Source organism: Phodopus roborovskii, unplaced genomic scaffold (genome assembly GCF_943737965.1).
Source record: "Phodopus roborovskii unplaced genomic scaffold, PHOROB, whole genome shotgun sequence".
Taxonomy (NCBI): Eukaryota; Metazoa; Chordata; class Mammalia; order Rodentia; family Cricetidae; genus Phodopus; species Phodopus roborovskii.
In genome coordinates, this window is record NW_026126613.1 from 6,931,710 (window position 1) to 6,946,718 (window position 15,009).

General features: G+C 37.8%; 1 protein-coding gene across 1 annotated transcript in view; it reads left to right on the forward strand.

Moving 5' to 3' along the window:
* Ascc3 (activating signal cointegrator 1 complex subunit 3) overlaps positions 1–15,009 on the forward strand; it is a 286,596-nt gene that overhangs the window by 58,220 nt on the left and 213,367 nt on the right. The window contains exons 8-9 of the mRNA XM_051206191.1: positions 8,414–8,614; positions 9,462–9,602. Of these exons, the coding sequence (XP_051062148.1) occupies positions 8,414–8,614; positions 9,462–9,602 (342 nt within the window). The remainder of the gene's footprint in view (positions 1–8,413; positions 8,615–9,461; positions 9,603–15,009) is intronic.

Genomic DNA, 15,009 nt, shown 5'->3' on the forward strand with positions numbered 1-15,009 from the left:
GACATAAGCCCTATCTACTTAGGACACTGTTAGGCACTCCACAAGCTTTATACTGGTTCAAAGTTACTATTATACTTGAGCAACTTTATCAGTTGCTCAGAGTGTAGTACTTTCCCTTTCAGTAATTTGTAGTTTGGAAGTTAAACATTTTCTGTGTTTGGGTGATGATTTACCTTGGAATGTAATTAGCCATTAAATACCTAAGTAGATCTTTTACTTGATGAAATTTTCAATTTCCAGAAAAACTTGCTGCTTTTAGTACAAAAATAAAATTGAAATCAATGTATAAATACAAATGAGTCTGTTAGAACTTCATGGTTTTGTGAGTGGAAGATTATAATGATTCGTGTTAATGTCATCAGTTCCCTGGCCCACTTCATGTCCTTTTAGATGAGTTACTCTGTTTTGTGGGGAGACTTTTTTTTATTTTAAAAAGCTGAGTATTTTAAGCCCGTTACATATTTTTATTTATGGCATAATTTCTATTTATTCTTCGGTAATCAATACATTTCCCTCTGGCATGTATTGATTTGCAGTAACATAACAATTTCCTTTCTTGCAAGTCATCATCAGTATCTTTGTATTTAAAGCTTTTTTTTTGTTTTGTTTTGGTTTGGGGTTTTTTGTTGTTTGTTTGTTTGTTTGCCATTTTCTCACAGGTTTCCTCCTCTTTCAGCACTTACACTCTATTTTTCATCCTGTTTATAAGGTCTACCTGATCATTTTTTTCTTATGTAATTTTAAAATATTTTTTTATTTTACATCCTACTGAAGTCCTCCCCTCCTCTCCTCCTCCTCTCTCCCCACCTCTCACTCCCAAAATGCCCCCTTCCTCTGTATTTAATCAGAAAGGTGCAGCTCTCCCCCTACCCCCCTCAGGCATCAGTAAAACATGGCATATCAAGCTGCAGTAAGACCAAGCACCTTCCCGCTGTGCATCCACTGTTGCCAGGAGTCTTAGCTGGGACCAACCTTGTAGATTCCTGGGAGTTTCCCTTATATCAGGCTTCTACCAGACCCTGTGAATCCTCTCTTTCTCAGCACTCTTCCTTTCTGTCCACACCCCCAACAAGGCCCATCAGATTCCTGTGCCCACCTTTACCCAGTCCACCAAGAAGATTTCCTGGGAGATCCATGAGTTACCCCCTTGGGACCTTCTTGTTACCTAGTCTCTCTGGGTCTGTGGATTGTGGCATGGTTTAGTTGGGTTCATGGTTTTAGTCAGTGATCATTTCTTTTATTGTTTCTGATTCTAAGATGAGGAAGAATAATGGGCTAATGGCTTGATGGAGAAAAGAGCAGGTTGGTCAAGAAGGCGAAAGGAATAGGGGGCAAAATATTCCTGTCCATGGTTCATGGGTGTGTGGGATTTGACTGGCATCTTCAATTCTATTGCATTGACCAATGTGTCTGCTTCTGTGCCAATACTATGCTATTTTTATTACTAAGTTTTCTAGTACAATTAAAATTGGGTTTAGTGGCACCTCCCACAGTTCTTATTACTCAGAATTATTATAGTTATCCTGGGCTATTTGTATTTCATAGGAAGCTGCAAACTGTCCTTTCAAGATCTGTGAAGAATTGTGTTGGAATTTTGTTGGGGATTGAATTGCATCTGTACATTGCTTTTGGTAGGATAACCATTTTTACTGCATGGGAGATCTTTCTGGCTCCTGAGATTCTTTTTCTAATGTTTTGAAGTTCTTTGGGGTTTTTGTTTGTTTGTTTTGTTTTGTTTTGAAATCAGAGAAGCCTTTCACTTGCTTGGTTAGAGTTACTCCAGGATATTTTTTGAGGCGTTACTTCCTTGATTTCCTTCCCAGCCTGTAAGTCATTTTTATATAGAAGGGCTACTGATTTTTTGTGAGTTAATTTTGTATCCAGCTACTTTACTAGAAACATTTAATAGCTGAAGGTATTTCCTAATAGAAATTTAACGGTTACATATGTACTGTCATATATGCAAAGAAAAATAAATTGATTTCTCTCTTTCCAATTTGTAATTCCCTTGATCTCCTTCAGTTGTCTTATTGTTCTAGCTGAGACTTGAAGAACTATATTAAATAGTTATGGATAGTGTCTTGTTCATGATTTTAGTGGAATTGCTTTCAGTTTCTCTCCATTTAAGTTGATGTTGTCTATGGGCTTGCTGTAAACACCTTTATTATGTTTAGATATGTTCCTTGTATCCCTAATCTCTCCAGGACTTTTATTATGAAGGGGTATTGGATTTTGTCAGAGACTTTTTATGCATCTAATTGGATGATCTTGGGGGTTTTGCCTTTCATTTGTTTAATTGGTGGATTACATTTATCAATTTATGAATGTTGAACCATCCTTAAAAGTTAGCCCGTGTTGCTTCCAGTAAGGGTGTGGGTTCTGGTCATATGGAACACCAGATATAAATGACAATTATAAGTGAGTTGACCAGAGCCCAAAATAAAGGGGTAACAGATATTTATTGGGAATTACTCATGAATGACAAATGAAATAGAGTGGTGTAACCTGTCCTTCATCTTTTAAGTTGTCAAGTAGGCAGATAAGAGCATGCCTTAGGGCTAGCTGCTCTAAGAGTCATTGGCTAAATAGATGGAAATCCCACAGTACATGGTGGTTGATCTTTTTGGTGCATTCTTGGATTTGGTTTACAAGTATTCCATTAAGAATTTTTGCCTTTATTTTTATCAGGGAAATTAATTTTTCATTAGGTCTTTGCTTAAAAGAATTGTTCAGTGCTCCTGCTTTTCTATTTTATGTAATATTTTGACTGGTATTGGCATCAACACTTCTTTGAAAGTCTAGTAGAATTCTGTGCTAAATATCCTGGGCCTTTTGTATGGTTGAGGCAGTTTTAATGAATATCAGTCCACATATGTGCTACAGTATGAAGATATCTTTGACCTGATTTTAAAATGCATATAGAGATATTAGTTGAATGGAAAGATTGAGTCATATATTCTTATGTGAGATAAGAAAAACAACTCCAGGGCCTGTATAAATATTTATGAAGTATTAATTTTTTTATGTTTCAATTTTCTGTGGTAGCTTCTTAATCTTTCTGTAAACATTCTTTATAGGCTTGTAGAACATTCTCCAGTTTCCTTTAATTATTTTGGATTTTTCTCCCAGTTTAAATTTGTCTTAAATTTAACTCTTTTCTAAGAGTTATTGTTATAAATGTTTTCCTAAGGAATTTCTAATAAGATTTTAATATGCTTCTTTTCTGTTGAATTGTATGTTCTCTTTTTCATCATTGCTGCACCAGAAATAATCCTTAGCTCATCACAGGAATTCATTCGGTGGATGGATGGATGATGGCTGGATGGGTGGATGGAGAAGAAGAAAGGGAGGAAGAAAGAGAGAAAAACATATGGGGAGAGACAGACATAAACACTGTTTATGTTCTGGACTTGGTATACTTTTCAGTTAACATTTTCTCTGCCACTTCCTCCTCCTATATCATCACACAGCTGCTAACTGTCACTAGTTCCAGGAACTGTTTGTTTGGGAATTTTGAGACAGTCTGGTCTTGCATCCTTGCCTGGCCTTGAACTCCCAGTCTTCCTTCCCCCTCTCTTATCAGAGTTCTACCCATTTCTCTCATACTTTGTTTTCCTCCCTCAAATGCCAGTTATAGAGGCTGTCTTCTGTCAGATTTCTCAGCACATAGTTCTTGTCTTTAAGAATAACATGGCAGAAAGCGAGGGAGGAGTGATGATCAAAGGCGTCAAGACCAGGCTAGAGAAACCCACAGAAACAGCTGACCTGAACAAGGGGGAGTTCATGGACCCCAGTTTGAAAGCTGGGAAACCAGCATAGGAATGATCCAGACCCCCCTGAACGTGGGTGTTAGTTAGGAGGACTGGGCAGTCCATGGGGCCTTTGGTAGTGGATCAGTATTTATCTCTAGTATACGAATGGACTTTGGGAGCCTATCCCACATGGAGGGATACTCTGTCAACCTAGACACATGGGGCCAGGTATAGGCCCTGCTCCAAATGACATGACAGACTTTGAAGACCCCCCCATGGAAGAGCCCACCCTCCTTGGGGAGCAGAAAGAAATGGGATGGGAATTGGGAGGGGGACAGGGGAGGAGCAGAGGGTGAGAGAACTGGAATTGACATGTAAAAAAGCTTGTTTCAAATTTAAGTAAAAAATATTATCATAAAAAAGAATTAACATGGCACAGAATAGTTTTTTTTTTTTCCTTTTAGTTGATGTTTTATTTCATTCATTATAGTCATGCTCAAGATCGTGGTATTTCTAAATAGATAATGCTTGGTTTCTACCTACATGTTAGTAGCATGACACAGCACAAATTTTCTTAAGGCACAGAATAGTTTTAACATTCTTCTTTCTTCCATTTAATCAGAAACCAAAATTTGACACTCCATTATTGTTACAAAAGTAATATACTGAGCAGAAGTTCTTGGTATGATCACATTCATATCTTGTCATTAGTACTGTTGAATTAGATAAAATACTAATAAACTTCCAGGGTAGCTGTACCATAGGCACATTTTTCTGGTGCTGTAATTTATTCTGTAACCTTCAAGAACAAAAATCTTAAGTTTAAAAAAAAAATTTACTTATCTTCATTTTACATGTATGTATAGATGTTTTGACTGCATGTGTGCTTATTTACCACATGTGCAGTGCCCATGAAGACAGGAAGATGTTGACAAATCCCTTGGAACTAAGTTATAGATGATTGTAGCTCTATGACAGACAGCACTTGAGATTGAAGCTAAGTCCTCTGGAGGAGCAGCCAGTGATGCACTTAACTACTGAGCCATTACCCCAGCCCTAATACATAAGCTTCTTATTGAATATTGTATAACATTTTATTTCCAGAATACTTCTTGTTATAAATTCAGTTACATGTTTTTTTTTTTTTTTTTTTTTTTTTGGTGGATGTTAAATATCCAGTCCCTGTCCTTTTAAGACTTCCCCTTTCACTTAATTAAAACTCTTTTTTGCTGGTAGCCAGTATAAAACATAATAGGCTGCTCAATAATAGAAAGAATAATAAAATAGAATCCTTAGATTCTATTCAGTGGGCCAGATAAACATATGAAGAAGTTATTTTAATATCTATGGATATGGTTTTATATATATATATGTATGTATGTATGTATGTATGTATGTATGCATGCATGCATGTATGCATGTATATGATGTTGACTTGTTGAATGTCTGGCTGCTGAAGAAGTTGGGCTTCCTTAAATTTTTTGGAATAGGCAGATTGTAAAGAAATAAATGCAGTGATTACTGAGGGAAGTAGAGGTAATCAGAGCTTACCTGTGAGCTTGAAATTGAATGATGACAAAGAGCTTCTAGAGGTTTTGGGGCAGTGGAAAGGCAATGAAAAAATGTGGAGAAAGTGAGAACTGACAGACTCCAAGTGTTTTGTCTTGAAAGATGTCTGTTTCCAAGAACTGGAAGAATCATACATGCTGTGGACACCCCATAGTTAAAACGATGAGAGAAACTTTGAAAGATATATTTTCCTTTCTTTGGACTGGATGTTTGTGTATGCATGTGCTAGTGTATATATGAATGTGTATGCATATTTGTGCATGTGGAGGCAAGAGCATCCTCAGTTGCTGTTATCTACTATTACATTACTTTTTCCTTTCCTGTTTCTTTTCCTTTTATCAGCCTGGAGCTAACCAAGTAGATAGATCATTAAGCCCAATGGATGTACCTGTCTCTGCCTCCTAGTACTCAGGTTGAAAGTGTATGCTACTACTTGCAACTTTTTTTTAGCTTAGATTCTGGAAGATTTAACTCTAGTTACGATGCTTGTGAGGCAATTCTTTTACTGACTAGATAGTCACTCCAATATGAAATGTTTTAATCTAGACTGTGGCATGATTGGATTTGTGATCTGGTATACTATTCCTGGACATGATTTTGAAGCTGAGCCTGGTGTCTCATAAATGTAGTTCTAGCACTCTGGAGGCTGAAGCAGGAGGAAAATATGGGTTATGGTTACATGGTCAGTTCTAGAACAGCCTGTCTTAACTCCCTTATCACACCAAACAAAAGGATATTTGGAAATTGAAATCCTTTGCATTCCCACATAAGTAAAAAATAATAGAAATAAATCTTAAAAGTTAAAGATCAGAAAATGGGGAGAGAGGAGGATATACAGAAATTTGTTGCAGTGGAACTGGCAGCAGAGGAGGCATGCAGGAGCACCCTTCTTCCTCATTTCCTCATCTTTTAAGATGTTATATTATTGTTGTTGTTTCTGTTTCTCGAGACAAGATTTCTCATACAGAGCCCGTCCTGGAACTTGTTCTGTAGACCAGACTGGCCTCGAACTCACAGAGGTTTGCCTGCCTCTGCCTCCCAAGTGCTGGGATCAAAGGTGTGCGCCACCAAAGCCCGACAAGCACTTGTTTGTATTATTTTTAATTGAACGGGCGGGGGAGACAGGCAGACAGACAGAGCAAGTGAGCTGGAAGAGACCCAAGGGGTCGGATCCCCTGAGGTGGAGTTACAGGTGATATGAGCCAACTGACATACCTGAGAGCGGATCTCGGCTGCTCTACAAGAGCAGTTCATGTTCTTGATCACTAAGCCTTCCCTCCAGCCCTATGTTTGCTACTTAAAATTGTTATTGCCAGTATGGTACAGATTTTGGTGCTACCCTTCTCTGGCAGGAGGGAGCACTGTGAACCAAGACGCTCTTGTGGATGGACTCTGACGCTACTCTGGGCAGTTCCCTCTTTGACTTTGGTATTAAAGCTGCCATCTTACTTCTGTGGAGTCTTGTCATCCAGCTCTGTGATGCCTATTCACTGGAGTTACTAGCATGCCAAATATATGTCTCCGTCACTTTTAAAGTCCTTACTTTTTGTTTAACTGAATAATTGTAATAATAGTGCACCATTGAATCCTTTTTAAGGTTAAATGAGGAAATATTATTAAAGTCGTTATAATTTTATGTGTTGCACTATGAACTAAATTATGTGAAGTCTGATATGTCTGTTCAAATAATTTATGTAGCCTTCTAAAGTTTGCTTTTAATTCATTTAATATTAAACATTGAAAACCTTTCCAAATAATGAAATAGAATTTTCTGTTGATTTCTGTCTCCAGGTGGCTACTTATTTTGTTTTGTTTTGTTTTCTAAACGTTTGTTGAGGAAGGGTTTTATTATCTACTCACTGGCCTTGACTCCTCTGTTTGACCCTCTGCAATGCTAGGGTCACACGTGTATGCCAGGACCTGTTTTGGTTTTTTTGTTTGTTTGTTTGTTTCAAGACAGGGTTTCTCTGTATCATTTTGGAGCCTGTCCTGGAACTCACTCTGTAGACCAGGCTGGCCTTGAACTCACAGAGATCCACCTGCCTCTGCCTCCTGAGTGCTGGGATTAAAGGTGTGCACCACTAAGGCCAGACTACTAGCACCTGTTTTTACCTTCAGTTTAAACTAGGCTATCATGATACAACTTGGAAATGATTTTAACTTTGAAAGATGTGTTTTTATTTTATATTTACACATTTTACTTGATTTTGTGTTTTGGGAAATTATTTAGTCAAATATTTAGTGTAAATTTAGAATCATATTTTCATATACAAAGTTGTAATTTCTGTCAGGAGCACTCTTTGCAGGGCTGAAATAGGAGCCAGCTGAGAGGCCCCAAGTCCATACCTGAGTGGGGGAGTGTGGATGAGGGAAAAGCTGGCTATAGATAATAAAGAAAGACAGGGAGATAGAATAAAGGTCAGGAGGGCAGATCAGTCAATGCCGAAATGCCACAAGTTTATTTTTCAACACTCTTATATACCATAACCAAAAAGGGGAACACAGTATATCGTGTATATGGAACAAACAGACTTTTCTTCCTCATGTATTCTAAGGGTTCAATAATCACACCTTAGCTCCAACTTCTTGTTCCCTAGCCTTGAGGTCAGGGGTAGCCACACCTCAGATTCAGGTCTGTTGTTATTTAGACTATGACAGCAAAAAATCCTTCTGTAGCCACACCTTTGACATTTAGGTCTTGTGACTTGCTGACAGCTTTGAACTACCTTCCTTGTGCCAAGATGGAGTGCAGCCATCTTTATGGGCACCCACAAATTTCCAAATTAAAACCAAGCTGTAGGTATGGTACCTTCTCAGCTGTGTGCACTTTTCAATACAGAATGCACTGAGAAACTAAACAAAGTCTTTTGAGGTAGATGTCATCATGCATGCTCATCATCCCAGCACTATGAGGCAGAGGCTGTGGACTGTGAAGTTACATGGTAGAGCTGACTCACAACTACACATTCCCTCTCATAGCCCACTGGCAAAAAGGTCTGTTATTAACCATAGAGATTCAGTGTTTATATTCATTATTTTGTGAGTCATTTCTATTTCATTTACAGTCTTGTCGTGTCTCTCCTTTATTTTAGATTGGACAGTTGGCTTTTAAAGGAATGAAGAGACTCAATCGAATCCAGTCCATAGTATTTGAGACTGCCTACAACACCAATGAGAACATGCTGATTTGTGCCCCTACTGGAGCTGGGAAGACCAACATTGCAATGCTTACAGTTTTACATGAAATCCGCCAACATTTTCAACAAGGTGCTATTAAAAAGAATGAGTTTAAGGTAGGAGGTTACAAAGCAGGCAATAGTTTTTTTGTTTTTTAAGTTATAGAAGTTAAAATTAGCCTTCACTTCTACAAAAAAAATTCCTGTGAATATTTGAAGATATTTATTATAGTAGAAGTCATATACAGAATGTTGCACAACCGACTTCTTTACTCTAAGGCAATCCTGTTTCTACTTTGAAAATCCCATTACCCTTGGGGTAAGGTGTAAGGAGTACGGTTTTTCCTCCTGCTGCCTGGTCTTGTCCCGCTGCCACGCCAGCCCCAATTAATACACTGAGACTCTGTGTTTGATATAATTCTGTTGGCCTGTTACTAGTTTCTTTATCGGCTAGCTCTGTCTTAATTATTAACCCATTTCTATGTATTTCCACTTGGTCTCCTTACCAGGGAGTGTGGCAGGCGTCTGGTCTCCCTGGTCTCTCCATGCTGACTCCTCCTTACTACTTCCTCTTTCCTCCTTGTCTCCTAGTCCCGCCTATCTTGCTTTCCTATTGGCCAACTGTTTTATTCATTAAACCAGTATGAGAAACATATACAGAATGACATCTCCCATCAGTAAGGCATGAAAATATTTTTAGCTTTGACACAGAGCCTACCTTCTAAGTAATGAAGTAATGTAAACAAATTCCATTTTCCTTTTATTGAAAGGACAATATTTTATTTATTTAAATAACCATGTGCTTAGTCCAGCAAAGATAAGTACTTTCATATGTCATTATCAACATTTTTCACAGGAAGTAGCTAGAATCATATTTCCCAATAAATTGTGACATGCATGAGCTACTCTGAAATAAATGGTGTGATTTGTGCTCTCTCTTCAAGCTAGTGTTTCTTTGGTACAGATTGTGTATGTTGCTCCAATGAAAGCCTTGGCAGCTGAAATGACAAATTACTTCAGCAAACGTCTAGAGCCACTGGGCATTGTTGTGAAAGAATTGACTGGAGATATGCAGTTGTCAAAAAGTGAAATTTTACGAACTCAGGTATGTTTTTTACCCATGTCTTTTTGTGATGCTCATTTTTAAAGTTATGAAAATACAACTTAATTTTAAGAAACTATTAACACATAATAGTAACATAATATAACAGACTTATTTATGATTACATTTACACTAAAGACAATTTTAAATGTTGCTTCAAACATCTTTTTTTTTTTTTTTTTTTTTTTTTTTGTGATTCTCACTGTTTTCAGTATTATTTCCATGCATAGAGTTTATGTATCTTTGACAGTTTTTACAACATTAGGGAATGAGAATCTGGGTAAGATTGTAGTTGAATTTTAAGAGGAAGTAATCACACTAGACTATTTGTTAGGGGTAGCTTAACATATAAGAAGAAATTGACTTTTTTTTTTTCTAAAGAGATTTTATTATATAATGTACTGTATATAGACCCATATTCATTAAAGTGAATAACAAACATATTCAGCATTTAGTTTCTACTTATACAGATTGTGCATTATGACCTAGTAGGAAAAAATTCATTTGGGACTATAACCAGGTTAATATTGATAGTTGCAATATATAAGCAAGGTAATATTTATAGTGTTTTTACAAATAAAATAGTCATGATCAAATATTAATGGAACATTTGAGGAGATTATAAGAAATTAAAGGAGTCAACTTTTGACCGTACCTGGACATTAAATTAAGTATTTAGAGTATGTGTTCCATGTTTCTTGGGTTCTCATAACTACACTGCAGTCGGGTTCTTTTTCTATTTGCCACTTTCAGGTTTTTTTCAGGATAATTTTCTTTCAAGAATCTTAGCTTAATTAAAGTCCTGATATCTAAATCAGGTTGTACTTACAGGCTAAATATTTATTCACACTCCACCTCCCATTTCCTAGTTTAACGCCCCAGGCTACAGTGTAATGCTATTTGGAAGTGTGCCTTTTGGGAGTTCATTAGGGTTAGGTTAGTTCAGAAATGCAGGATACCCATGATGAGATTAGTGCCTTTAGATTAAGAGATTACCTAGATCACTTTTTTTTCTTTCCCCTCATCCAGAAAGATTACAGGTGTACAGTGAAAAGACAGATAGATATGTAGCAACTTAGAAAGAAAGTTAGGATTCAAGAGATATTAAACTGTTGGTACCTTGATCCAAATCTGTGAGAAATAAATGTCTGTTGTTTACATTACCACTTTGTGGTATGTTGTATTCCAGCATCCCTAGGTATGACCACAGTTTATTGTGAAGTTGCTTGCTGCACACAGACATTTCTCAGAATCACCTTCAGTGGATATGCCAAGTTTTCTGAAATACATGATTAAGATGGAAACTCAGATTTCAGCTAAAATACATTTTTTAATAAGAGACTACTGCTTTATAATCTGTACTTATATCATTATAGTAATACTTCTTAAGTTTGCCTGTCATGTGGGCTAATGACAAAAATAAGTATAGTCATAGGATTTGTTTTTCATGTAGTAGAAATATTAAGGAAAGTTTACATTTCTGTGAATGCAAGACTTAATACTACTTAATACACTTAATAAAGTATTCCTTAAAACCAGTGCTTTCTTGGATTTTAAGTGTCTTTAGTAATGTGTATTTGAGGGAATTAGAACAATAATACATGTAGTTAAATTCAATTATATAAAATAGATAATAACCAAAGAAGGATGGGGCAGATTTAGAATCATTTTATCAATATTTCTTCAATATTATTTCTGCCCTTTGTGTGAGTCTTTTTATTCTGGCATCCTAACTTATATATGTTAGAATGCTTTATAGTTTTCTATCCTTGACTGGAATTCTGTTTGTTGTTTACTCATTTTTCCTTTAGTTCTTAAAATTTAGTAATGACTTTACATTCATAGATTCTCTGATATTTTTAACATGGTTTTATGTTACCTCTTGGTTCATTTTCTATCTTATTTTTAAGTTTTTTCATACTCCCTATCCATTTCGTTCGGTTCTTTATAAAATTGTCTCCTTGTATTTATACCATGTACATTAAGAGGGTTTCTAAATATAAGATATGCCTTGCCTAAAGTCACATTTTGACTGTCTTCTTCTCTCAGTGGGTTATATCTCTTTGCATAAATAAGTTATTTACTTGAGATCTTTCTGATTTTGTCTTTAATGTTTTCACAACTATGGATTGTCCTCTTAGAACTCTCCTTGTTTTCAAGAGAATCTGGTGTATTGTGCTCTTATTCTTATTTGATTCTAGGAACCTTTCAAATTTTATCCTGATTTCTGTTAGGTCTGCAAATATTTGTATAGCTATCTGATTTATTTTGCCGTTTTTCTAGTTTTATTACATTATGGTCTGATAAGAAGGCTGGGAATCATTTAAATTTTTTTGTTTATAAGGTGTTGTTTGTGCCCTAAAATGTGGTAATTTTTAGAGAATGTATATTTCCTATCTGTTGGGTGGAATGCTCTGTAAATACCTGTAAATCAATTCTTTTCTGTGATGTAATATAACTGAGGTTTTCTTGCTAATTTTTCATATTTATTTTATTTAATTTTATATAACAGTCCAATTAAATGAAAACAAACATTTATACACAATATTTGGGAATTTGGGCGTCGTTCTTTCCAAACTACTTCCTGCTAGTAAGGGGCGCTGTCTTGGGGGATTCGAAGAAGATTCAGATATCCTGGCTGTAGTCTGTAGGGCTGTTTTGTCCAGCTGTTTTGAATGTAGGATCAGCTTGTACTCTGTTTCAGGCAGTCTGGCGTGATCAAACCACATTAGTCTGGAAGGAATCCACATCTTTTCATTTTCTGTGGAAACAAAAATAGAAATCCTTTTCCCCAGTAAATTGTCCTTCAACTTAAATTTTGGAGTCAAAGCATTTTTTTTTTTTTTTTTTTTTTTTTTAGTTTAATATATTATTTTACATGTCTATCCCAGTTCCCACTCCCTCGCTCCCTCCCTCCCTCGGTCCCTCCCCCCCCCCAGCCCTTCCTCCCTCTTTCCCTCCCTTTTTACCCTCTCTGCCCTCTCACATGCACTCTAAACAGCCTCCCCTCCCACCCACCCACCCCAATTCCATATGTAGGGGAGTGCCATCCAGTTGGGGTCATGTAGATCTGACAGGTCCTGTGAAGTAGGGACTAGGGCTTCTCTCCTGTCTCTAGATTAAGGCAGTTATCCCTCCATAGGGGATATGTTCTCAAAGTTCTTTTGTGAACCAGGGATACATCCTGGCTCCACTGTCTGAGGTCTCTTTGACTGCTCAGTCCTTCTGGCTGAGACCCATAATCAGGGGGGACTGAGTCAGTCCCATGCTGGCTTCCCAGCTATCAGTCTAGTTGCCTTTAGCTCCTCCTTGTTCAGGTAAGCTGTCTCTATGTGTTTCTGCAGCATGGTCTTGTCCTCTCCATCTGCACCTGGGTTCTAGTTCGACTCAGTGTTTATGTATGGGTGTTTGCTCCTATTTTCAACAGGCATTAGTTGAGGGCTCCATGGAGAAGTTAGTTGTTGATCTCACTCTCTGGGAAGGGCATTTATGAGAGCCTTTCTACGTGAGCTCAACTTGTTAGTTGGGAGCAGTCTTACAGTTCTCTCGACCTTTCTTTGTGTTCAATTTTATCTTCAAACCAATATTGGCTCCCTCTTTTATGTTCTCTCTCTCTGTCTCTCTCTCTTTTCTATCTTCTATTCCTAACCAGGCTCAATCTTCCTGATCGCACATGTTTTCCTTTCCTCCCCCTCATTTTCTCCTACATCTCTCTCCATTCGCTGTCCTCCCCCTCTTCACCTGAGCTCTGGGGGACTTGTCCCTTCCCAGTTCTGTGAGGGACTTTATTTGAATCTCTTAGAATACACCTTGTATCCTAGTTCATCTGGTGATGTGAATTATAGGCTGGTGATCATTTGATCTAGGTCTAAATTCCATATATGAGTGAGTACAAACTGTGTTCCTCTTTTTGTGACTGGGTTACCTCACTCAGGATGGTTTCTTCAAGTGCGATCAACTTGCCTGCAAATTTCAAGATATTATTTTTTTCAGCAGAGTAGTATTCCTTTGTGTAGATGTGCCACATCTTCATTAACCATTCTTCAATTGAGGGGCATCTAGGTTGCTTCCAGGTTCTTGCTATTACAAATAGTGCTGCTATGAACATAGTTGAACAGATGTCTTTGTTGCATGGATGTGAATCCTTTGGGTATATGCCTAAGAGGGGGATTGCCGGGTCCTGTGGTAAACTAATTCCCATTTTCCTGAGGAACCGCCATACTGATCTCCAAAATGGCTGTATGAGTTTGCACTCCCACCAGCAGTGGAGGAGTGTTCCACTTTCTCCACATCCTCTCCAACATAAGTCATCACTGGTGTTTTTAATTTTAGCCATTCTGGCAGGGGTAAGATGGTATCTCAAAGTTGTTTTGATTTGCATTTCCCTGATAGCTAAGGATGTGGAGCATTTTCTTAAGTGTCTTTCAGCCTTTTTGATTTCCTCCATTGAGAATTCTTTCTTCAGTTCTGTACCCCATTTTTGAATAGGGTTATTTGGTGTTTTGTTGACTAGTTTCTTGAGTTCTTTGTGTATTTTGGAGATCAGCCCTTTGTCGGATATAGGGTTGGTGAAAATCTTTTCCCAGTCTGTGGGCTGCCATTTGGTCTTGTCGACTGTGTCCTTTGCCTTACAGAAACTTCTAAGTTTGAAGAGGTCCTATTTATTAATTGTTTCTTTCAGTGTCTGTGCCCCTGGAGTTATGTTCAAGAAGCGGTCTCCTATACCAGTTTGTTCAAGGGTACCTTCTACTTTCTCTTCTAAGAGGTTCTGTACTTTCCTTAAGGATTTTGTTCATTTCTTCCACTTTTTTGTTTGTTTTTTCCTCCATTTCTTTAAGGGATTTTCTCACATATTCTTTGAGGGCCTCTATCATTTTTATGATGGTAATTTATAGTCATACCCTTCTGCTTCCTCTGCTTTGTTGTTGTGTTCCATTCTAGTTGGTGTAGATTCCCTAGATTCTGGTGGTGTCATGTTTGTCTTTCTGTTGTTAGGTGTTCTCTTGTATTGCCTTCTTCCCATAGCTTCTTCCAGTAGGTGTTGGTGGTCTCTCCCCCCTCTCTCTATGGTACTTCCCTGATGGGCTTATGTGGGTCTGAGATTCAATATCAGTAGCTTTGTGTGGTCCAAGCTCTCTAGGAGGTTTCTCTGCAGACAGGGATTCAGGGATGGGGTCAAGGATGAGGATCCAGAAGAAGATGCCTGCAGGTATTCACAGTGGACCTCTGGCCAATAGCTCTGGCCAATAGCTGGAGGAAGAGGAAGAGGGCTGAGCTGGAACTTGAGAAGGTTTTGCAGGGTAGTCTGATCTCACTGGAAACTGTTGCTCTACAGCTGAGACCTTCTTCTTTGGCAGAGGCCAGGATTTGGGGGTCAAGGATCTTGCCTGCAGGAACTCCGAGAGGACCG